A 26,100-nucleotide genomic window follows, 5' to 3' on the forward strand; every position below is an offset into this window, starting at 1 on the left:
TTATGAAAGCAATGTATACTAAATATTTTAAAAACTGTCCATTCTTCTCCATATGACACTACCTTTTGGAAGGGGCAACTACAGTAATTTTTTGAAGTGATACTTCTTTTGGCTTGTTAGGGAAAAATGATGTAAATTTATACGATGCGCTCGCACACCGTCACAAAAAACCGACACCATGAAGTTAGCTATAGTCAACATTTTAGTTTATTCTATTGTTAGTGTCGTTTTTTCTACAAAAGTAGAATACAATTTTTGAAAAGATTTTTATCTTGTTACGCCAAAGAAGTACAACTTCTAACGCGTGTACAATGTACATAAGTAAACACACATATATTAATAGGCCTAATTGAAATAAATGATTTGACTTAGGGATTAAACAATTGACGTTCTAACCTCGCAATTTCTTTGTTTTTTTTAAATTTTTGCTCAAACATTATAGATAAATTAAGTGTAAAAAACACCCAAGAACTTCTTAGGGGTTTAACATTGGTGCCTGAAGGGCATTCTTCCTTCTATGTATAGAAACTAAAGCGTTAAGAGGAACAAAAATACAATCATATAAACATACAACCATATAAATATAACATCTATACATTTACCGAGCCAAGGACTCGCAACCCAATTAGTCCAAAAAGATTCAAGTACCCTCATAATTTTTAGGAGTTATTTTGAGATTTGCGGCTAAACAATCAACAAGGCTCAGAACAATGAGGTTTTCCTTTTCCATTATTATTTGCGTGGACTGACCGGAGTTTGAAGATGCTTTTCGGTTGTTATAATTGGTCAGTGGATGGAGAAATCGACCTAAAAAGATCGTGACCGAGCGTTTTTAAATTGGTACAACGAAAATGATTAGCAATGGGATTTTTCGTCTGGCAATATAAATAACGTTTTATAAGACGCAGAAGACTAGAAATAGAAGCTATTTGCACTTATTTGAATTTCTTTTATAACCTTAATAACGGAAGCGATACGCACATTAATTGGTTTTATGACTTGTGGATTTCAGGGTTTGTAATGTATGATATATACCAGGCCTACCAATGTATGATAAGTACCAATTTGTCCCTGTCAGAAGAACATGTTTATGCCAAAACTCACCGATATCTACGTATAGATTGAGAATTCTGATAAACGAGCTAGGTCTGGATATCCATAGTTGCTTCCCACTTTGAATTCACTTTCTTTTAGTTTTTATAATCTATGAATCGATGTTTTTGTCTTCGTGTTTGTTTGCTTTGTATGAATTGTTTGAATATTGTTCGGCACACTCACACATTTAACAAACATTTCTTATATGTGTGTGTGCCGAACGTTTGCAAGCCTGTGTAAATAAATAAAAATATGAGGTAACCCTTTTAGGTTAAGTTTTGTTTTTCTTTATCTGTTCATAATATAAAGTAATGTAACACAAATAACAACTGGCCTGAAGTACCTACATGTGTCTAAATTATCTATTGAGTTCAGAGTACACAGTATATTTGTATGTAAATAACAAACCAATCGTATAACAAATTAATGTGCATACGGACATTTATAGCAAACAGTCACCATTTCTCGGTATGTTTCGCGTTGAAATAAAAAAAGTTGACGAATGCGCTGTCATCCGTCAATGAAAGGTCACGTATGTGTTTGGCAGGGTTGGTCGTTTCTGATATATACAAACATTTTCCTACTGTCGAACTTTGTACCTATCACGTGCTTTGTTTTCTCTGTATCTTTGATTCTTTAGTTCTGTTTACTAAAGTAATTTAATATTATTGTAATGAATGTGGACGCTTCGGTGGACGGAGAAATTCTGAGCAATTTTTGTTCCGTCACGTAATTTTTTTTTTAGTAAATAAATTATGCATATATCCATTGGGTCGTTACTATATTTAAGTTTTTTTACCGCATCTAAGCTATAAAAAAAAAATCAGTGGCGCTACAACCTATTTAGGTATGGGCTTCAGATTTTTGTATCTGTTTCATGATCATTTGTCTTATAGGCAAGTAGGTGCCTCAGCCGGGGATCGAACCTATGATCTCAGGGATAAGAGTCGCACACTGAAGCCACTAGGCCAACATTGCTCGCGTCTAATTTATGGAGGTCATAATTTTAATTTTAATATAAAATTATAGTAGGTACTCGAATACAGGCTATTTTTATTTATTATGATTAATATAATCTAACGAAGAGATACGGACAGCGATCTTTACTTTGTATATTCGATCAGAACTGCAGCGAACTTGCATACAAACACATCGGAATTGTTACAGAAGTTACAGAGTAATGGGTGTAAAAACAGGGTGCTGGTAATCTTTGGATTAGTTTAGCTTTTTTTTCCCGCATGGACAGAGTGTACAACAACATTAGCTTATTAGTTTAACGAACATATTATGGCCGTGTGACCTTGACTTCGGTGAATATTGATCGCGAACTCGCACATAATTTCGTACCTGCCACATACGGGTGTAACAGATTAATTTTTCTAAGAATTGCTTTTTAACAAACCAACGAGGTCGGATAAGTGAAGGGGAAAATAGCCAGTAAAACAACTTTCTCAACACTTGGTTTAAATTACGAAAATTGAATAAACTAAATTGTTTATTCATTAATCAATCATGTGAAAGAAATTGTGTAATTTGTAATCATTGTCGTTTTTATATGAACTTATTTTGGAACCAGTTATTTAAAAGTTAACGTGAATCTTTTATTGTCCAGCAGGGAAGAGATCCCAGCTCCACCTTCAGGAGGTGACGCTCATGCTAACCTCATGGCGGCTATTCGCCAGGCAGGAGGTGCGGGCAGAGCCAAGCTGAAAGCTGCAGATAATATATCGGAAAAGGTACGTGTTTCTTTAAGTGAATAAGACCAAATTTCAACTTACGTTGAGGGGTATATAAACAGTTATTTATGTATTTATTAACACTTCGTTGCAACATAATACAATTGACATAATTAAATGAAAAGGAGGGCAACTGGCGGCTTTATCGCTTTCGAGCGATCTCTTCCAGGCAACCACTGTGATTTTTAAAAAATTAAACTAGATAATGTAAGCAAGAAAAATACATGATACATATAATAAAAAACTAAACAGGAACAAAAAAATTAAACTAAAAAAGGTTACATGAAATATAAAATGTGCACATATGACGATAATTTTAGATCAGTCTCACGTCAGTATTTAGTGAGTAGATTTTATAAAACTGTTTTAAAAATAAAGCAGTGTTGGCCTAGTGGCTTCGGCGTGGCTATGTTAGGAAGTGAGGTGGACTGGAGTGCAATGGTCTCCTTCTGTGAGCATGTAATGCTGAGTGAGGCTGTTGAGCGATTGAGGGAGAGGTCTGGGGTTGGGGTCCGGTCGCAGGTGGTGGCAGGGGTCGGTATCGATTAGCCCGGAACCGCAGGTCGTGATTGAGCTCTATGTCGGATATAAGCCCATATCCCTGGGGTAGAATGCCTTGGTGAACCCCGAGGGCCCATCTTAAGGGCGTGTGAAGGGCTGAGGTATTTTTAGTGGGTGGGGTCTCGCTACCCTAATGAATAGCAGAGGGCTTGTACTGTAGACCCAGCCCCACAGTCCCCGCATTATCTCCGATATCCATGACGCGGGCGTAAGCGCATTTTCACCTCATTTAAAAAAATCTTATAGGTAAAATAAAAAAGGGTATAATAATCTTACTTTACTCTAGTAAAGTCATATATTTCGGTCTACCGAAATATATGTGGTAATGTCTTTCTTTGTAATATAAAATCTATTTGGAACGCTTGCTAAGATAAGTTATAGCATGTACTATAACTTATACATATGTAATATATATAAATATAACAATAAACTAAAAATAAAATAGTGTTATGAAAAATAATAAAATAATCAATATAAACTTGCTATATCAGACTATGCCATCAATGCCACATCTAGTAAAAAATCAAATTCGAACATCTGTGTTTTGCTTGGTTGACTGATCAAGTTTATTATGTCTACCCACATTTTTGGTGCTGTTTTGGTTTGTTATTTTATATATGTACGTACATCTGTGCGCGCTTATTTCTAATTTTTAAATATTGTTTCTCAGTAAGTGAATTATGTATGCAAATCTTATGAGAAATAAAGTTATCTTCAACCTTATATTAAACTTTACATATTCTAGAAGAAATCTATTTATCAAATTGAAATTGGCGTTGGTGTTATATCCTTTGTTATTGTTATGTTTATTAGGCTTAAATTTGTTAGGCATCATATCTGACTGTGGTTTTCCTTATATAATTGATGATTAACGTTAATTGATAATTCTAATTAAATATTTAGGGGCATTTGACCTTATTTAGGTTTCTGTGATTATTATAATAAAGGTTTTATTTTATTTGTTTATTTATCACCACATCATACATATGCTTTACAAATATCTTTTCTAAAATGTTACAAAAACGAAGAATCCACTAACAATTTTAGATTTTACTAGTAATTTTTTGACACTTAACAATGCTTTTTTTAACCGAATATATCAATATCTGGATAAGTAGTAGTTTTTCTGTTATATACGCGAAGAATTCTAACGAGAGAGTCCTGAACTCCTAGGTTGGTTTTTGCAGATGGAATTTTGAAGTTTCTTACATATCAATGTAGTAGGTAAATATGTATAATGCTGTTCTACACTTTATGGATATAATTGGGGCCTTTTAAGCTTTACGAATTGAGATTGAGAATGAGGAAAACTTCGTTTATGTTATGTCTTATTTTAAATATTAATTAATTACTTAATAGAGTTGTTAGAAAACAAGATTTTTATTATTTACTAAGACTTGTTTGTTGTGAATATGCTTCGGAAACTTGCTGTTCTCGGAAGAAATTCTCCTGGCGCCGCTTTGATAAAGATGAGATGTTATACGATCTTTAGTTGTCTCACTTTTGTTATTTCGAATTTCTACTGTTTTCTAGAATGCAATGTTGTCTTTGCCGTAGTGTTTGTCTATATTTATTTATTAAAACTTCGATTCATTACAAATAATAACAAGTAATAAATTATTAGGCATGCATCGGGCGGCCTTAACAAGCGGTCTCGCCAAACCATATAAAGAAAAAGAAAGTTAAAAAAAACTGAGGGTAGCAAGAAATTTTTATATTTCTTGAACGTTCTTATAATGCGTAAGTATTCAAGATTCTAAATTCGCGTCACATACAATGATTTAATGGAATTTTGATTACGTTAATATAGACGATTTTTTAATAGAATCTACAAGTGGGTTGTTTTTAAAAAAAACATTAATTATCCAGAATTAGTATATTTTATAATTCATTCGGCTAAAGCGTAGTTAAAACAGAATTGAATAATCATTAATCAACGAATAAATCCAAATATTGTAAGAGGAAAATCCTTACACCTGGAAGGTTTTTGTCTCTGGCGCCGGCGCCTCTTCATAAAAAGCTTAATCTATTTCTGTTAGATTACAAATAATTATTACGATCAGCGCATGTTTCGTCGAAGCGACATAATTGTACCAGAGGCTATTCCAGTTCTGGGAACATTATTATGTGGATCCGATAACGTAATAATAATCGTATCATTGTCTGTGAGATTCCACGTGCATGAATAAATTATACATATATCCGGATTTGTCTTCCTTTATTTTCTCCATTATACTTTCTTCGTATTCAGTACTTTTATCTAGTTATATAAACGCATTTACATTGTTAACGCATTTATTAATGTAGGCTTTAATAATCTTGTATGTAAAATTTATATATTATATACAATACTTAAATAACGTCGTAATTTTAACACGACGCGCCTCGTACACATTAATCGCCATTGAGCGATTTCGTCCAGGCAACCACTGTGAGAAAAATAAATAAATTGGATATACCTTATGTAATTTAAATTTTGGTGCAAAAATACATAGGACATATAGACAAAACAGATGGAAAACAAAGCAATTAATACATATATATGCAAACAGTGAACAGGACAATATTTAAAAAAAGAATTCCGATAATTTTAGATCAGTTTCACATAAGTACGAAAGATACGATGTGGACAAGGTAATGTTTGTACAGTAGCGATTTAAATATAATGAACAAGATATAGTGTAGGTACATATTTGAATTTTAAACTTGAATATTTTTGAGAAAGTTTATTTCGATTTCGTAGGAGCTTTCCGTTGTGGTATTATGATTAAAATTCGTCACTAAAATGGGTATACGTGGAATGCGATCACTGCCGTTTATGGCCATCCCGTAGGCAGGTTTGCCCCCATGTCCTATATAAAGAAATATATTCAAATGAATTTAATTTGTACATAATGAATAATAACGCCTGCAGATTTGTTTCTTCTCTTTAAAATCTATTGTAGAGGTTATTCAATTTTTATAGGCTTTTGTATTTGTACGTTTTCTTGTCTATTGTTATATTTCTATATAAAATACTTTGTTAAAAGCTAATAATAATTTAGTGAACATTGGTCTTGATGTAACATTGCATCAGTTTTATATCATCGAGAAGTAGGCGATCTTCTGTCTGACATTCGTCCTTGATTTTTGGATTTGAGACATGCCGGTTTCCTTACGATGTTTTCTTCCGTACGATCAAGTGTTAGATTCTCAAATAGAAAGTCCATAGGATCCTACCTACGACCTCGTGATTATGATTAGATAATATCACACATATAATGATTTTATTAAAAATTATCTTAACTCTTGAGCCATGTAAGATTTGGGGTTTCAATTGCATTCTATGGGGCGTTGTATGTTTAGGGTAATTCTGTACGGGTTGATGATATTGCTAAAACTACTTCTAAGATCTCATCAAGTAAGGTTTATTAAAGTAATAGGAGTACATTGTTTAGAAGCCAATATGTACGCAATCCGACCATTGAACAGAGTATTGTTGGACTAAGATTAATTGACTTCCTGCTGTTTCTATATTAAACAAATCCCCGCGGTTTCATGCAGTGGAATTAAACTAGCCAGGATTTATATAATATATATAGAAGATTTTATTTATTTATAAAGATACATACACTTGAAATTCCTTGAAAGTAAATAATATTAATTCCACAAAATATATGACGCTAACACGCGGAGTTGTAAATTTTTGTATTTGATTTTATTCAATGTAAAGAATTACTTAGCGTCGTGAAATAAATATTTTAGTATCTTTATAACACATTTAAATCGGCCTAAACTGAAATAACGAAGTTTGGGCCACGTCTATTTCAATAAAATGAAAAAAATGTTGCTTTTATTTATTTTGCAGTTAAATTTATTACTGAATAAGGTTTTTATGGAGAGAAAAATTGGAAACATTTAGTTTTATATCGTACTTTTTATCCTAGAAAAGCAAACAACATTATATGGTAGCATAGCAAAATATTCGATATGTTGGTTTGTAGCTACTAAAAAGGTAGGCTAAGTAAATCATATTATGGTAAAACGAAGTTCACGGGGGCAACTAGTATAATATAAACTATGCAATGTCTTAGACCGGCACGGCTACCAATTTTCCCTCATGAAGAAGTTTCTCATCTTATATTTTAATAGCTACATATATCCGTAATTAATTTATTTTTTCGGTTGAAAATTAAAAACAAAGTAGAAAACAGTGTAATACGATGCCTAAAAATAATAGTCGCCGTAATATACTCAAAAAAGCTAAAGTGGGTCGGTCAGATTGTTCGCGTTTATGATGACATTGGTCAAAAATACCCTTGAAATGGCCCTGTTAACGTAAAATTGTAAACACCGTTAGATTGTAATCTATCTCGCGAGATTATAAACTGTCGAAAGATTGTGAACCTCAACGAACTGCTTACAATTTAACGTATTATTATTCGGTAGATTGTACTACACTAACTTAGTTATCATCAAACTTCTTTGGTCAATTACAGATTAATTTTACTTTCCAACAATTTCATATAATTACCGAATAATAATACGTTAAATTGTAAGCAGTTCGTTGAGGTTCACAATCTTTCGACAGTTTATAATCTCGCGAGATAGATTACAATCTAACGGTGTTTACAATTTTACGGTGACAGCCCTGTGGGAAAAAGTGAGGACGTTCACCAGAAACTTGGGAAGAAGAAACAAGAGAGATAGCGGGGAAAGATTGGAAAAGTTTAGCGAAGAATTTGGATGAGGCCTTCACACCGTCCGAGGTCCTGTACTAATATTACATATAATAACTTAGTATAATCTTTATATATAATAAATACGTATTGATATTTCAAAAATTTCGAGGACATAATGAATTTGTTGGTATCAATTCAAACCGGTCTGTCATACGGTGGATTCCGCGAGTGCCTGAGGCGCGATGCTTCGCTGAAGTATTTATGTTTTGTCACAGTATTGCCATAACTTGTCTCCCAGTTGGACCGGACATAGCATACCGGGGCGTACTACCAAATGTGACTTGGGTCTCGGATGACCTTAAGTCGAAAGTTTCCTTCAAATTTGTAAGACGTTACATAGATAACTTTATGATGAAATGCTAACACAGATGAGGGTGATGATATACATATATATATATAAATAACCCTCTATGAAACACAATTTTCTAAAGACATTTTATATGACAACCAAGTGACAATTTCTAAAAAGACATCAAATATCCCATAGTAATTCCAAGCCAAGAACAGTTTTTATTGGAAGATTTAATTGTTGATTTAGTATTTTTCTTGACTTATTATTTATGTTTCCCGTTTAAACCTTTAACAAATATTTCAAGATCATAATTACCAAATAGCAACTCATTTTTATATACAAAGATATGTTCATAATGAATGAAAATAGCATAGTTCATGGAACAGGATAAGATATGCTCATGGATTACATAGAATTTTTCATCGATCACTAATTACAAACAATACACAGAATCAATGTCACTGCGCAATGCGCATACACTCTTTTGTCGCGTTTCTCTGGAATGGTCGCGAGGTTTACGCAATTTTCGACTTTCGTCCCTTCCCAAAAGATATAAATTCCTACTTCTCCGCTGTTTGTCTTTTGGAAACATGTTTGTGTTTTGTGTTTATAGATTTTTCCCTGAATACGTCCGTTGTTTGAGTAAATTCTTATCTATGCTGAGCTATCGGCTCTTTACTCTATGGTTAATGTGTCCATATCGGAAATAGGAATTTCTTAGTCATTTTCAATCTTACCTGCTTAACAATTTTGGAAGTAATTTTTTTGTAAGATAGAACGGATATGTTTTTATTTTCTTCTACCATATACCTATTCAATAATAATTTGAATAATTTCGAACGGAATATAAGTAGATAGAATATATACGACGGAACTTCGTTGATATTCTTTGTCAACGGATTTTTAGCGTTAAATCAGAGTTCTGAATACGACGTGTACTGTGCATGGGTAAATATACAGTTCACTAGAAAACAAGGCACACGTCGGGGCGTCAAATAACAGCGCACAAAGGAAATGAATGCTGGAACAAGTCCTAGAGAATGGTAAAATGGATCGATTATTCGGAATTGTAAAGAATGTGTTCTAAGGACTTGTCGGAGCCGGGAAGTATGACCATTGTTCCATACAATACCCCTTGCCCGTTTACTACCTTTATAAAGTCAAATGTATAAAAAATATACCTGCAAAACGTGAGCTCTAGTTTGCTACGGCGAATTTTGTGTTGTATGGAATTACCAAGAATTGTACGAAAAAATACTACGACTAATCTCACACCTGACGGTTGTGGAGCTTGATTAGTGAAACAATTTGGGTTAGTGATATTAGAAAGTACTAATATTTTTAATTGGTCTATATAGAACTAAAATTAACTAACTTAAAACACTTAATACGCGTTTAATATATGCAAGTATTTGGTGGTATTTTCGATGTCCTCCGAAACGACGCGACCAATTCTTATGATTTTTTTTATGCATATTCAAAAAGTCTGAGAATCGGCTACTATCAAAACTTTCAACCACTAAGTGATAAGGGATGTCCACCCCAAAAAAAAATTGTTTTTATTTCTTTATGATACAGCATACAAAAATACATACAACCCTTAAGTTTTACCCCTCTATCAGCCCCTATTTTTTATTATAGTAGATAGTTATTTTTATTGTACTAAATCAATGTATTTTAGAAATAATATACATGGCAAAACAACGTTTGTATATTATAAATTAATCTTAAAATTTTCGTGTACAAGTTTAAATTCATATTTAAAACTTCTGTTAAGTAGAAGATATTGTTAGAATATTTGAATGGTTAACACGGGAGAAGCAGCCGTTTTCTCTATTGTGTTGTCAAAGTTAAACTTAGAATATGGCAGTTCCAGGTACATAAATAGCTTAGAAGCTAAATGTTCTTGTATATTGTGCACAATATATATAAATGTATATAGTATGTATGCTGTGGAGCTTTATTGGTTTACGTAGTTAGTGGAAGTCAAATGAATAATTATTTATCTGTATCACTTTTTGGAATCAAACCTGTATCGATTATTATGTTAATGTCAAAATAATTTATTCATATAGGTATTCAATATACACTTATGAACGTCAAAAAATAAATATATATTAAATGATTCTAATTTTACATTTACTGCCAGTTCTCAAATCAAGGGCGTAGGACGGAAGAGAAGAACTGGCATTAAACTCTCCGCCACTGTTTTTAATCGCCAAGTTTTTTAATTTTTTGTTTAGACCTATTAAACACCTGTCCAGAAAAAAACAATACATCTTGTCAAGACTACGTTCTTTACTTAAACATAAATAAACATTATGACATTATGACAGTTTATCGTCAAAGATTGCGTATGCATAATTATTGCATCGATGTTTGATGAATTCGTGTTACGGGAAGAGCCCAATTAACGAAATTCAAGTGCACGCGAAACTCGTTACGAATCCTTGGAATGATCATGACCACCTTAAGAATTCACATTTTGCACTACGCAGAATGTGTTTATGCCGCTTCTCGGTAAATACTTGTGAAATGGCGATAAAAATGAAGAGCCAGTACACCCAAATGTTTACAACTAAAATTATCCAATTGAACGTTATCCTGTTGGCCATTGTTAAGTGATTGAGCCTGTATAATACAATTTATCCGTCACCAATGACTAACCGCGAAGATCTCTGCGTACTTGAAATGACATTGTATCAATCGAACCGATCGAAGTGTTTGTCGAAAATTCATCTCTGTGTGTCGTCATGTTGGGACCGTGCTAATTTCTAAGTAAATTGAAATAACGTCGAGTTCCTTTGAAAGTTAATTTGCCTTTTAGGTATTTCCAATGTTGTGTTTAAATTAAAATTATTCTAGAGAATCCCTTTCAAATGTATTTTAGTGTTGTTTTGATGTGAAGCGTGCTATTCGAGTCATATGTCCGGAAGGAATTATATACGAAGTAAATTAATGTTAAATTCTATTTTGAGCGTTTATGAAACTAATATATACGACTCAATGAAGTAACAATATTTTCAAGAATTATATCGGTTAGAAAAATACATTATTGTTATAGGTTTCAGAGAATCTATTAAAACAACAATAATTAATTTATCGTATGATATCCGAACTAGATAACAGAGTTCGTGCTCGTGTTTCCGCTAGTTCTGGTAAATGTTATATTTACAATTTCTTCATATAATGTTATCAGTATGCCATTGACCTTAAGTAGTTTCTAGTACTCGGTATTTCGTCATTCATTAAGCAATTTGTTTACAGATATTATGACCGTTAACACAAAACATTATTATTAATCGCTACAAAGACTAAACTTTTTATATACATTATTAAAGGAAATATTTTTTTTGGTATACTCATATGTTTGATTTATAGTCTAAAATACAAGTATTCAGGGCGTTTTATCCGCTGCCCACTAAAGTATTTCTGAACCAATATGACTTAGGGGACCTAGAAAAGAGCGTATTCTTAAAAGGCCGGCAATGCACTCGAGTTCCCTCTGGCATTGAGAGCGTCCATAGGCGGTATCACTTAACATCAGGTCAGGCTCCTGGCCATTTGTCCCCTGTTCTATTAAAAAATAGTATATTGAATCTTTAATAAATATTAAAGTAAACCTGGTAACCTGGTAACCCTGGTAGGTACATTGGATACAATTTAACACGATTTTCTATTTTATATGAGAACATGATATATGAAGCTTAAAATAACAATGAAAACGCTTCACTAGAAATGAGAGCTTTGAAAACCCTATTTAAAAAAATATTATCATTCGGATAATAAATGAAGCTCAGAAAATGTTGAATAGCTACAATTGAATTCTTTGTTGGTTTTCTCTAATATTCATTTGTATAAATGTGGCTTGGTGTTTGGGTTGCCATGACTCTGTGGATTACTCACAAAGCTTATTTAGCGTAGCTTGAATACCGAGCGCAAAAAACACCAATAGCGCTACAACCTTTTTCGGTCTGGGCCTCAGATTTCTAATAGGTAACTAGGTGATCCTTCTTCTGTGCCTGACATACGGCGTCGACTTTTAGGTTCTAAGGCATGCCGGTTACCCCACGATGTTATCCTTCACCGTACCAGCGAATGTTAAATGCGCACTTAGAAAGTCTATTGGTGCACAACCGGGGATCGAACCCAGGGATCGCAGTCGCACGTTGGAACCATTACTGCAATACTGCTCTTAAAACCCACTTGCTAAGTTACTATTATTATACTTCTTACTACATTTGAATGGTCTATACTCTATGATCTTTTTTTTTATTTTATGTTTATGGGTTTGAATTAAATAATCATATAATATTTCTCTGCAGGGGGCAACCAGTAGTATCTCGAAGCCAGGTGGGGACCTAATGGCCGATCTCCACGCCAAGTTATCGATGCGTCGCCGCGGGATATCTGGTGCCGAAAGAGCGTCAGGTGGCACAGTTCTTCATACTCTTGCCAGCATCATCCCCGAACCAGAGGAACAGTCTGATCCACAACAGTCTTCGAGTGATGAGGATTGGAAGTGACGGTGGTAAAAATGTTTTTATCAAAGTAATAAGGACGAAATCAATTTCTGTTTAATTCCGTCTTAGAAACTAGAAATTCGGCCTAATTGTATTATTCTTCTAAAGTATCCACTTAATTTTTGTAATCGCTCATTCATTAATTGTTTATATGAAGTTAAATTATGTATTTGCTTGTACCACGAATTTGTACTAATCTTGCCCGATTGACCTCACTAGGTAATTGTCGCTTCTCGGAATCGTTTAATTTGTAAATAAACCTGAATTCACTCAAATGTTTGAAATTGTAAATTTTATTATGGCCCCCGTACTAAGAAATTTGGTATCGTATATCTTACGCAAGTTAGAGCCATCAGAAGACCTGTTCTTGCGGTTTTGGTGTATAATCGTTCTTCTCGGAAGCGTCTAATGTTACCGAATCGATTAACGATGTTTACTTTTAGGTGATTAAAGCGATATTAAAATTTCTTGGAATTGAATTAGATTATTTAACTGTGAGTTTTTAGCTTGAGCTTTCTAAATTCTATACTGATAAAAATTTATAAGTAAAGGCATAAGCGTTTTAAAATTTTTGGTTCCTGGAGGTTGTTATGATAATCGCCCTTCTCACTAGCGACGCGGGGTCTCGCTTTCGTTTCGTGGAAGGTGCAGCGCAACATAAACAGCCTTCGACGCAAACTATCAACTGGTTCGGGTGATTAGCATTTCCAGAATTGAGAATAAAAACTTGTAATCTACTGTACATAAAGGATGCGGGAATTGTACAAAGCCACGTCTAATCAGCTGAATTTGATAACATTATGTCTCGTTTCGTATAAAAAATGAATTATTCCTATTACGAATTGTTTAAATGTGGAAAATTATTAGGATCAAACTTCTAATTACATATTTAGTTCACGTTTACCGAAGTTCAAAGTAATTAATTATTTCTTAGATCGGCGTCTTATAATTTCAATTTAGGTATTTAATAATTACTTCGCAATTAGGTTTCAAGAAACCTTTTAGAGATTAATGAAATTGGTTCCACTGTTTAGGAGACACGCGTCGAACCTCACTTTTGCGTTGGAGTTGAATATAGTTATTAATAATTCTTGTCCTGTTAGTTTTTATGTCACATATGTCTTAGTTTTTATAGTTTTAGGACTGTCAACATGTGTTTGGGATTATGGGTCCCTAAATGGAAAAAAATCGAGAGAACATTAATAAAGCGTATCTATTAATTATGCATTTCTCCGAATAATTAAAATTGCATATACAGGAATTCTAACACGATTACTTTCAAGTTGCGTAACTTTTGATGAAATTGTGACGTTCGGCGTTTTCGAAATGCGGCTAATAAAGTTGGAATTGAAAAATCTTGAGAATTGGGGCTTATTTGTAGATAAATCGTTGAGTGTCGGTCATTTGTATGCGAGGTGCTAAGGCTACAGTTAGTTTCGACGAATGAGCTTACGTGGATTAACTTCACACGATTAAAGAGAGCTTGTTGAATCGTAGATAACAGAGGTGCTTGGTATAGATTATAGCTTCCACAGATTGCTATTAAATGAGGCATGTCAAATTATAAAATTAAATTATTTGGGTAAGAAGCGATGTGATCGAAAAGTATCAGAATGAAGAAATCACTTTGTATAATTTTATCTACATACGTTGAAAATTTATATTAAAATTTATGGTCTTGTAATTGTTAGTAGATAATCCTTTTAATAATGTTCAAAATTATTCAATTGCTATTGTTATAAAATTAACATATTTTAAAAAAAATTGGCGAATTGAGAATTCGCGAACGGCTGGTGTTGATTCATGGTCTGCGAAAGTTAAATGTTACGTGAACATAATTATACAATCTTCTGTTGTTTCGTCTAAAACATGAGTCACGTGGCCATTTATATGTTTGATAATTTCTATTAAGCGATTCTACTGAGCTTTGCCTAATTAAATGTCGATTAATTAATACAACGCACTTCAATCGATTTCAATTATAAGGGCACATAACTGTTTTTACATCACCGCATTATTATAAATGATCGCTTTGAATTTTATTACGTAAATGAAAAATCTATTTAAAATTATCCGAATAGACTGTATAAAAAAGAATCGTACCCATGTTCTAACGAGAATTAAAGTCAAAGACGACAGAAATAGGCATACCCTTGCCACTCAACAAGGAGATTTGTATCTTAAATTATAGAGATCTCTAGAATCATATTAAATGTATTAGGTAATAATGTAAAAATATATTTTGTTGGTGACCACTCCAAATACGACCGTAAAGTTTTCTTTTAAATATCTTATCTGTGACATGTAATAGTTAATATTCATAACTTTGACAGCTGATAGAATGATAGAATAATCGAATTAATTAATCGTTTCTCACGCGTATAAATGTTTGTCTATGCCATTGTAACAAGCTTATTGTGTTCGCCAATTATATTGTTATAGATGAATTATTTTGCGCACGCGAATGTGCTTAATAATAAACACATAATTGAGCAATAGCAATTGACATGTTGACAGTTAGAAAAATTGTCTTTGATGAAGAGTTGTCTTCTTTTTATAGCACGTGTACTTTATCTAATGGAGAGGAGATAATGGAGGTATTTGTTAAATGTATGTACTGATAACAATTGAGACAAGGGTTACCGTATGCCTGATAGTCTGAATGTGACTAACGACGAATTCTATTTCTGGGACTTTTTGGGGCTTAACGGTAGCCTCTCACATTGTACCTAAATCGTCCATATATCTGTTGATTCCTATAAAATATCTGAATAGTATAAGGCGCTTGCAAACACGCTAAATTATAAAAGATTTGTTACTGTACATAGTATACAGCAGTTGTATGTTTTACTGTATAAACTATTAATGTTAAGTATATAAGTAATTTTAACAATTAGCTACTTGCCTTATTTTAGATGTTATTATGTTAAGTTTTGACTGAAGTTTTTAATCTATGTGTTAGATTTACACTGCATTTTAAAGTCGTCAATGAATAGTCATTTGTCGTGGTTTAGTGGTAACTAAGTCAATGCCTGCATGTGTCCCGTAATGCTCTTAGTATGACGTATGTTAAATAAATATAAACTCACAATTTTTTTGCCTGATTTTTTTTCCTCATAGATGCTCGTACTTCAAAACAGGGTGATGTTTACATTGATGATTCAATATTTGCATAAAATTGCATGAAGTGATATATGCCTTGTGTTTTGCAATACGAGCCTAACGTGAATAATTTTCAACACATATTATTATCTCGGTTGTAATTTTTTTATTGAAAGTGCGCTAGTAAGACGCTACAATTACGTAACAAAACGTCATACTAGGACCTCTATAGATTGTAACATGTTGTTCTGTGGACTATCAAAATATGTAAGACAACGAAGGTTTTATTAGAATTAAAAATAAAACCACATTTCTGCTTAGCCATCACATTACGCAAGATTGGAAATGATTGACATTTTGGTACTGTACACAAAATTATAATAGCTCAAATATTTTGAATTATTTTTAAAGTTTACTATTGTTAAAGTAACCCGCCTTAAAAGAACAGCTGTGTACGAGTCCATTTTATTTTAGGTGTAATTTTATTGTAAATAGCCATTTTTAATCAGTTTTAATGAAGTATATTATATGCATACGATGTTGTATGGATGGATTTTAACTGTTTTATGTATGTACTGTATGGCAAATAAAATATTTAAATTTATTCTTGCATTTTATTTATATAGACAAAGAGAATGGGGACTGTGAAAGACTGAACTTGAAACGTCATGTTATGGTCGCAGAAATTATTAAATGTCATAACCAAAAGACAATATTATTAAGCACGCTTAAAGTTGGCAATACCTTCTATCTGGCAGACTACTCGCCTTATGTAAGTAAAAATACATGTTTAATGAACATCTTATTCATACAATAGAATTGGTAAGTTTTCTAAGAATACAAATTTCACTTGGAAATTGAACTTGATTGATACTTGAAAAGTGATTGATACTTGTGAACCTAATTATTTCAATGAAAATCGCTGATGTTCTGTCCGCTGACAATTGGGATCTCTTGATACTAATATTCTATTCTCTCTTGATAAAGATCTCGATACTAATATTTTAAATGTATAATGTAAATTAAGAAAGCCGATTAGAATGATTTAAAAATGTACTTGGCAAAAGTTTTTGTGGAAATTAAACAAAAATAACTTAATTGTATAATCAACCACGGTCTGCTTCACAAGACATTTTCTTTTGCAAACTAGCGAACTGTGAAATCGACTCCCGATGGGGTCAGGAAAAAATATACTCCTCAGTAAAAGACCGGCAACGCACCCACTAAAATAGGTATCCATGGGCTACGATGACTGCCCGTTTTAAGAGGCCCGTTTGGCCATATAAAAAAAAAGTTTTATAATATTTTTAGTAAAATTTGGCTAAGCTGTAAATAAATAATTAAGTTAGATTCAAAAATATTAGAACATTAACAATTGAAACCGATTTCAACACCAAAGACAAAATCATTGACAGCAAAAATAAACAAAAATTATGAAATGTGTAAATATTTATATTATATGCGACTAAGAAAATAAAAATAATATTTATGATCGAATGATGTTCCATGGGTTCTATTTTAAGACAGTTAAACATAGAGACAAAGTCTGACTGACTTATTATTTAACGCCATTAAATACAATTCTTGCTGGAAACGACGCGAAACTTCGGTATAGCTGTCAACACAACCTTAAAAATGGCGCTATAATGGTAAAATCTTTAATATTCTTGATCACTGTGTTTTTGTCCCTATCACTCTGGCTGTTACTGGTCTTCCAATTACAATAGGTCCTGATCCACTCAATCGACAGTACCTTAATATATGAAAATGGAAAAGTAACTTTAAAGATTTTATGGCGCCAAGCAAATGTTATTCTGTATCTATCATCTATCGTAAACACGATATTCGCGGTCAGCGACATCTTCATTCATAGTAAAAGCTTTGTGTAGCTTATCAAATGATAAAGATTAGTATATCTTATTCATAGTGTTTGTAGCAATAAGGCCACAGCTTTTTTAACACTAAATTAATATAGATTATATAACTATGGCAATAAAATAGCGAACATTAATCTTTGATTTGTTTATGTACAACATTACATTGTTTTACATTTATTTATGTAATTTCATATTTAAAATAACAATTCTATTAATTATTGCTTTTGTGTGACAGTCGAAACCAATTTTTCTATCCACCGTCGACTTATATTACAATAAAAATATACTTAAAATAATATAAAATCTGAAATTTATAATCTTTTAGGCATTAATAACAGTTTTAATTAATTACCACGTATATTTTCGATTGGATGTGTATTTAATTGAATAGATTATAATCAATCACGAATAAATTAACGATTTCCATGAAATAGAGAACCATTTATTTTTGTTTAGATTGAAAAACGATAATATTATTTAAATCTGTAATTTAATATTATAATTAACACTTATTATAATTTTTATTCACGGAATCGGCCTCTATGGAATTATCTATGATGAAACTTGTCATGCTAAGTTTTGTATCGCCTTTACCGTGTTATAACGGAGGCATAGAAAGCAACGCGTTTCGGGTGTAGTGTCCCAGAATAACGCTCGTTTCTCAGTATAACTGAGTGGAGTATTTCGGAATCGGAAATAAGTATTCCGGGAAATTGTTGGCCTCAGCGCGTGCGCCGCGCCGCACTCAGTGCATTGTCGAGGGCGTCAAATGTTTATTATATAACGCTTATATCAGTAACTTTTGAATTAAAGCGCCAAACCCTATATGAATGTAAGCTAAATAAACATTTATAGATAATATTATCTAAGCCTGATGTCAAGCGTCTCACATCAGATCAGACAAATAATACAGGCTAATTAAGTTGTATACTCATAATCAGCAGAATTTTCCAAATTTCGTATGAAAAACCAATCTAGGAGTTCAGGCCCCTCTCATTTGAATTCTTCGCTAATTTAACAGGATAAACACTACTTATCAAGAGCTTGACTATTCGGTAGTGAGCTTAATTAAAAAAACAACATTGTTAAATGCCTATATATGATACCTAATTAGCTGTTTTATTGGTAATTTTATAATTTCTATTTTTAACATTTTTGTAACATTTATGTTGTTGTATTTATTATGAGCATAATTTCATAAAAAATTGCTTATAATATATACTTTAGATTTAGCATTATGTATGATGTGGTGAACTTTAATAAATAAATATATTATATTTGTGTTCTGTATGAATTGAAAGAAAAGTGAATATAAAAACAACAATATTAATATAATCATGATATATGATACGGACACATCATTCACGCAAGCTGAAATTATTAATTATGAGTATGGATGAAAAGTATTAATAAGGAGAACAAAAATGTTCAATCATGCAATCAATCATTTTAACCCCTAATAGCTTTGATTTGAATTGTAACGAAATATTAGGTACGTAACAAGCAAATTGAAAATTGAAAGTTGCAAGCATTATTAGAATTTATACTATATTATCATTATTAAAAGTTACTTATTATTGACACTTAGTACAAAAATGATCTTAATTAAATTGTTTAAAATTTGTATTTGACTTGCCGATGGAAGATTAAAAATTTACGAAAACAAGTTTTCCTTAACTATGACTAATATATAGAACATTATTGTAATGAATTACTAAGAAATTATATACTAATAAGTAGGTTTATACAAATATTATATGTTTAAATAAATAACACAATTTTTAAAGTGAATTTAACAAGAGTCAATCTTTGATATATTAATGGTGAAATATGTATATCTATAAATTCGATTACATTTGATTCTTTGGTCAGATATATTTTCTTCAATAACTAAAATATCGGCTACAAATGTTTAATTAAACTACCTTTTCAATAAGACGTACATATTCAATTTTGTTCGCGACGCAATATATGTTTATGATATTAATAATCATTTTATGAGTTTCTTATTCTTGCATTGAAATAAAATTTAATTTGTAATATATTGCCATTGGATTAAAGTACGAGCCTTGAGCACAAGATGAATTATTTTTCTAGGAACGCGAAGGAAAATGAAAATGTAGTTTGTATTATAAAGTGCAGCAAAAGATTAATGATAATTTTTGATTAATAATGCCTGTCACGTGAAGTAATTTATTACCGGGAAATTGTAGTGGACACAACCTACATTTAGTGCTAGATAACTATCTATTAGGTATTTGAAGTTAATTTTTAACAATTGTAGGTAGATAGTAATATTGTCCTTAATTGTGAATACCCGGGTAAAATATTTAAATTAATATTACATAAACATAATAACTTTTATATTTTTTCTCGCATATTATCGATAGTATTAATACCGGTTGTACGTCATATAATATTACATTATAAATTCGTTTTATTTCACCGTGACGTTCAGTATTCAAATAAATATTTTCATGTCACCTACATTTAATTCGATTGTAAGCCGTTAATGTTATTATTATTTTCATGAAGATATCGACAATTTTACCTAAAACTTGAATAACTATGGCAGCCAATACTTAATAACAAACAACTTAAATAATTAATGAAAGTTTGATTAATAACAATTTCAGATCTATCTATCAATCGTAATTATTTAAATATTTGGCTGCGATACGTATATGAATCGCTTATCGCGCCATTATATTTCAGTGTCAAATGATTTGGTATGATTTGGTATTGTCAGACTAGTCATTTGTCATTTATCACGGATCTTATCAATTTAAACAAATCCGATGATCCTTATGTCAGGCGAAATGTTTTTGTTTTCATTTTTGTAAATCAAGATTTAGTACGAATAAAGGGGGTTTGTTTAAATCTTAATGATCCGCTTTTATTCAAATATTTATAAGTAATGGCAGCGGCATTTCAACAACAAATATTTGCTTTGGATGCTCGTTTTAATGCATATAGAGCTCCAGGAAATCCTAATTTCAGTAAGTTGCATTTTGTAAATATATCTTATTAAGACTTCATTTAGTAATAACATTAATAATTACTTACAGAAACGCTTTACATTCGCCGGAGAAGTCAGCTTTTAAGAGAAAACGCTAAGTTTAAGGTTTGCTTGTCAAAAATATAACATGAATATTTTATGTTTAAGTGATTTCAATTGTGCAAATACATTATTTACAGGATATTGAAACAATAAAAAAGTATATTCATATTAGGAGTCAGCTTCTTCAACGTAGATATGGAGTGCAGGACAACATATCCATAAGCTCATCATCATCTCGGCAACGATCCAGTAGTAAGGTAAAGAACTTAGTATTTTACATTTTGGTTTCTAGTTAATTTTGAAGATGTCACAAGCGGCATATGAATCTTGTTGGTCAACATGATTTAAAAAGGAATTCAACTTTTTATTTTATGTTGTAGTTTATGTAATTTGTGCCCTTGTAAAAATTACTGTTATTAACGAGAAAAATATATTATATTGTTTTAATAGGCAAGCTTGGCAATAGATGAAAGCATCACTATAAATGCAAAGAAGAAGAATGATCTGACTATATCAGAAAATTATGCTTTTTCTGGAGTTCACCATATATTTGATCAGGTATGGCTATTATTCCCAATCCAATCTATTAAGAAAGTAACTTTTGTGTGTAAATTTAAGAAATTTTTCCTGTTTGGTGGTTATGAATATTGTAAAAAGAAATTTATGGGGTTGCCTAATTCTAACCAAATCAATTCTACATTCCAGCATTCAGAGCAAGTGAGCATTGTTAAGTTTGCAAACAATGACCGCTCAAAGCTGTGTTGTGCTTCACATGATGGTACTGTGTCAGTGTGTGACGTCACTGCATCTCCACCTAGGGTAGCCTTCATACTGGAGGGACACTCCAAGGCTGTCACAGGTAGTGTTAATATTTATTTATTTAAATATAAAATAAGTGGACTTTAAATATCTTACATTATTTTAAATAAATAATTCATTCAAAATATTGTTTCAAAAAACTATAGATTGCCAAGGTTGGTATTGTTACACATTTTTAATGAATTTTTATACTTATGAGATTAGAAAGTAGTCCTATTTTTAATACCTCTATAAAATGGAATACATGACAATTTAAAAGTTGACTTGACAATTTCAGGATGTGATTGGTCGGCTTCAAATGATTTGCTGGTAACATGTGGTGCAGATGGGGTTCTAGTCCTTTGGGACATCCCTCGGCGTCGACAACTCAGGTCTGTAAGGGACCAACTTCAATCTCCATTACTTTGCTGTGTGTTTCAGCCTGTTAATAATAACATGGTGATTGTATCCTTTATTTAGAATGATATTTAATATATCCATATACTATATTTCCTTAAACAAATAAGCAACTCGCCTTGGTTCATAAGAAACGCCGAAGTATATGAACACCTGGGCATACCTACAGTCAAGGAGGAAATAAAAGTATACGCTCAGAAGTACAAGACTAGGCTGGATAATTATCCTAAACATTTAGCTGTTCAAATCACCCTACCGGAGTATATAAACCGACTCAACGACGAACCCTGGACCTCAGCAGCATTGACTGAGCTAATATTATTATGGTAGATATTCCTAATGAGGATTATCTCCACCCGCAAATCATCCTACAACTCATCTGCTCATAGTCAGAAGACTGATTGCATGATGCGCTCTATAAAAAAAAAAACTATATATACTCTCCCCAAACTTTTTAATGATGATATAGTTTTTTATTATGGTATAAAAATTACTCTTAAATCTAGAAGATCACATATAAATTTCAATAATTATCATTATTATTCCGTGTAAACTTTTATTTTATTTTAAATTTTTTTTTATTATTTTTTTTTTTAAATTGAATGAAAGAAATAAGTTTCCTTAAAAGAAGCCACAGGCAGGCAACGCTCGAGGCATGGTAGAAGTTCTTAATGTGTCCACTGGAATATATCCTCGAGGTAAATAATATTTTTGTTTTAATTATTAACACTGTTTGTTAATTACTTTATTTCTCTGCACTTATACATGTGGTCTCTGCGAGAAATTTCATACTATATTTAAAATAAAGACTAATAACGCAGAAGTATTATTTTCCATATAAATAATTGATTAGTATTATGAATCTAGAAAGCAGTGGCAGTTGAAATATTATAAATACGTAGAATTATTAATGAAAACTTCGGAATGTTTTGAAACTATCTTTTGAAATAGAGCAGTGTGTGACTCTCTTCCTTGAGGTCGTAGATCGATACCCGGCGGTGCACCAATGGACTTACTGTCTATGTGCGCTTTTAGCATTCGTTCGAAAGCTTAAGGGAACCGGCTTGCCTTAGACTCAAAAATACGATGGCGTGTGTCAGGCACATAATTAAGGCCAGACCATAAAAGTGTTTTTTTTTTCAAAATGTCCTGTTTATGATGTGCAGGAGGCAGCAGTATTTTGGGCGGTCAAGTGACATCAATTGCGTGTGAGTCTAGTGGAAGGATGTTTTGGGCAGCAAATGATAAGGTATACTTTATATGGTCTTTTGTATGTTTTGTTAAATTCTCTAATACATCAAGCCGTAGATTGTTATAATATAGCCTTCCTCAATAAATTGTATATTCAGATAGTTCAAGCGAACAGAGGGAAACTCTCAAAAGATAATAATTTCCCCATTCTCAATATTTTTCATTGACCTTCTGTTCCTATTGCTTCTTGCCTTCCATGTTATTTTCTGAATTCGTGAAATAATTTTACGAACAAAAACCAAATGTTCCTTTTAAATATCAGAAGATAAGTTGTGTTGGTACAGTCGACTCTCGATAATTTGACTCGTTAATTTGAATGTTTTTCTAGTCCCTTGAAAAAATTTAATAAAATCAATGTTAATTAGTTCCCTCGGTAATTTGTAGTTAAAGGAATAGTGTCTTGCTCACCATCATGCGATAATTTGAAGTCCAGGCTCTTTATAATATGAATTATTTATCATGCACCTGTCATATGTATTGTATTTAATTGTTAATACATCATAATAAAATAGAAATCACGAATTTTCATCAATCTCTTATTTATTTGAGTCCCCCTCATGGTTATTTAAAGGCTTGTTATTTTGAACTCTTGGTAATTTGAGTGAGAAAAATTATCAAGAATCGACTTTAATACATAAATATTAAATAATTATTTTTAATACCAATAATGTTTCATTTTATAATTAATTTTTCGAGTTTAATGTCGTTTTTATATAGGGTGTGATAGTTAGCTATCTAATGTCGGGTGCTGGTGGGTCTTTGAGCAAATTGCGTCGATGCTGCGTCGGAGGCGCCGTCTCTTGCTTAAGCTGGAGCCCTTGGCTTGCCAGACACCCCGCCTTATTGGTCAGCGCAGCTGATGATTCGCTACTATTGTTTAGGTACTAAGATCCAGTTTTTTAACTGACTTTTAATGTAATAGATTAAAAGACATATTTTATGACTCCCGTATTTCCGTTCATACAGAAAGGTTTTAATTTGAACGTTATTTAATTTTTGGTTGGGAAGTATCAAGTAATACAATTTTACAAGATTGAAGAGTTTTTGAACATTAAATCAATTTTTTCAAGAAATTGCGCTTAAATTTGTAAAAAAAAAAATACCGAGTTCGAGTAATACCTAAAATTTAAATGTTTTTTTTTTTAAATATTTTTTTTGGTAGAACAGGCAGGGCAGGATGCTCACCTGACGTTAAGTGATACCGCCCCGCCGCCTATGGACATTCGCATTGCCAAAGTGCTCGCGTGTGTGTTGACGGCCTAAAACCGTAAATAACATGTCGTTATTGTACTAGGATATCAGACCGTGAGGGCAGTCTGTCGCTAAAGAAGCGATACGATATAGCGCACCGTTCTCATGGCGTACAATCAACTTTCTGCCCAATAATGTCGTTCCGTCGCGGGGTTTGCGTCGTTTCGGGGGCGGAGGACGCCTGTGTCTATTTCCTTGACATCGAAGGACACGCCGAACAGCCCGTTGTTAATAAATTGCAAGGTAATTTAAAAAAATTTAAACCCATATTTTACATTGTTGCTATAAATTCGTTGTTTTTTGAGCTATTGTGTTTTATTCTATGCCTTTTTTAGCTAGTAGATATTTATGTTTTTTTGTTTATTCACTTTTTTTAACGAAGTTTTGTTCTTCCTTCTTTCAACGGATTTTTTTTAAAAAAGAACAAAAGTGCTTTCTTTTTTTAACGGCCGTTTGCTTTTTTTGTTTTTTTTTAACGGCCGGAAAAAACCCGAAGGAGGTTATTGATACGACGTGTATTTTCTCTGATTCTCTATGGCTCATTGCCATTTGGTAATGAAACAATAGCTTTTATTTGTGATCCCATACTTCTGTCGCTGTAGAATAAATTTTTATGGAATTAAACTACTAATTATTCTCTATATATAATAAAATATTATATATTTTTGCAGGTCACGCGCACCCAGTTCTAGGTGTAAGTTTTAGTTATGACGAAAGTTTGTTAGCGACTAGTGATGTATCGGGACTGGTCATCATCTGGCGGCGGAGCTGACAACCGCATACACGATGTGATGCCTCTGAACTGTGATTTAATTAATATATCTTTATTTAAACCATTTTTGACTTCTATAAAGAGTTTGTCTATCGCAAAACTAAAATTTGTTTTTTTTAAATATTATTACTTATTTATAGTAGATTCGTAGAAATGTTATTTTTCTTTTGTTGATTTTAGATAACACCCAATGTTTTGAGTGATAATTGTTTTTTTTAGAATATTGAAAACTGACAATCTACTGTAACTAAAGTGATTAAACTGAAATATAGTAATAAATATATATTACACGATTATCGTTAATTGATTTTCTTATCCTTACGTATGTCTATACTCCATGTTCCAAAACTTTTTTTTATTACAACGGTATAAATGTATAAGGACTGAAAGTACCTAATGCATATGTGTGAAGTGGAATAGAAGTTGACGGTGTAGTATTTACCCATTTTTTGCCTACAAAAAAGTTATACGGATATACATTTGTAAACTGAAGAGAAAAAATTACATAATTTATGATTTAGGTCCCTATTTTATAAGTGTCAAGAAGTTCGTAAGTATTAAATAATGGTTCGTAAGTTATAATATAATCATACTTAAATATTGAAATTTCAAGATATTCACACTGGTTCACTTTTTAAAGTCA

The 26,100-nt window shown here is 32.1% G+C and overlaps 2 protein-coding genes across 9 annotated transcripts in view; both read left to right on the plus strand.

The window, feature by feature from the left end:
- Positions 1–13,770, plus strand: part of LOC125058079 (WASH complex subunit 1-like) — a 46,575-nt gene extending 32,805 nt beyond the window's left edge. For 7 of the 8 annotated variants that reach the window (XM_047662111.1, XM_047662113.1, XM_047662115.1 and 4 more), the window contains 2 exons: positions 2,708–2,831; positions 12,731–13,770. In XM_047662111.1, the coding sequence (XP_047518067.1) occupies positions 2,708–2,831; positions 12,731–12,931 (325 nt within the window). In that variant the 3' untranslated portion in view covers positions 12,932–13,770. The remainder of the gene's footprint in view (positions 1–2,707; positions 2,832–12,730) is intronic. The other variant, XM_047662116.1, reaches the window with a different exon arrangement.
- A 6,933-nt stretch (positions 13,771–20,703) lies between these two features.
- On the plus strand, positions 20,704–25,755 carry LOC125058021 (WD repeat-containing protein 13-like). Its single transcript, XM_047662021.1, has 11 exons — positions 20,704–20,906; positions 20,976–21,031; positions 21,106–21,225; positions 21,419–21,526; positions 21,674–21,827; positions 22,065–22,231; positions 22,821–22,881; positions 23,350–23,432; positions 24,152–24,315; positions 24,729–24,928; positions 25,357–25,755. The coding sequence occupies exons 1-11, from the start codon at positions 20,825–20,827 to the stop codon at positions 25,455–25,457; spliced, it is 1,296 nt and encodes a 431-aa protein (XP_047517977.1). The 5' UTR covers positions 20,704–20,824; the 3' UTR covers positions 25,458–25,755.
- Positions 25,756–26,100: the final 345 nt, after the last annotated feature.

The sequence above is a fragment of the Pieris napi genome, chromosome 17 (assembly GCF_905475465.1).
Source record: "Pieris napi chromosome 17, ilPieNapi1.2, whole genome shotgun sequence".
Classification (NCBI taxonomy): Eukaryota; Metazoa; Arthropoda; class Insecta; order Lepidoptera; family Pieridae; genus Pieris; species Pieris napi.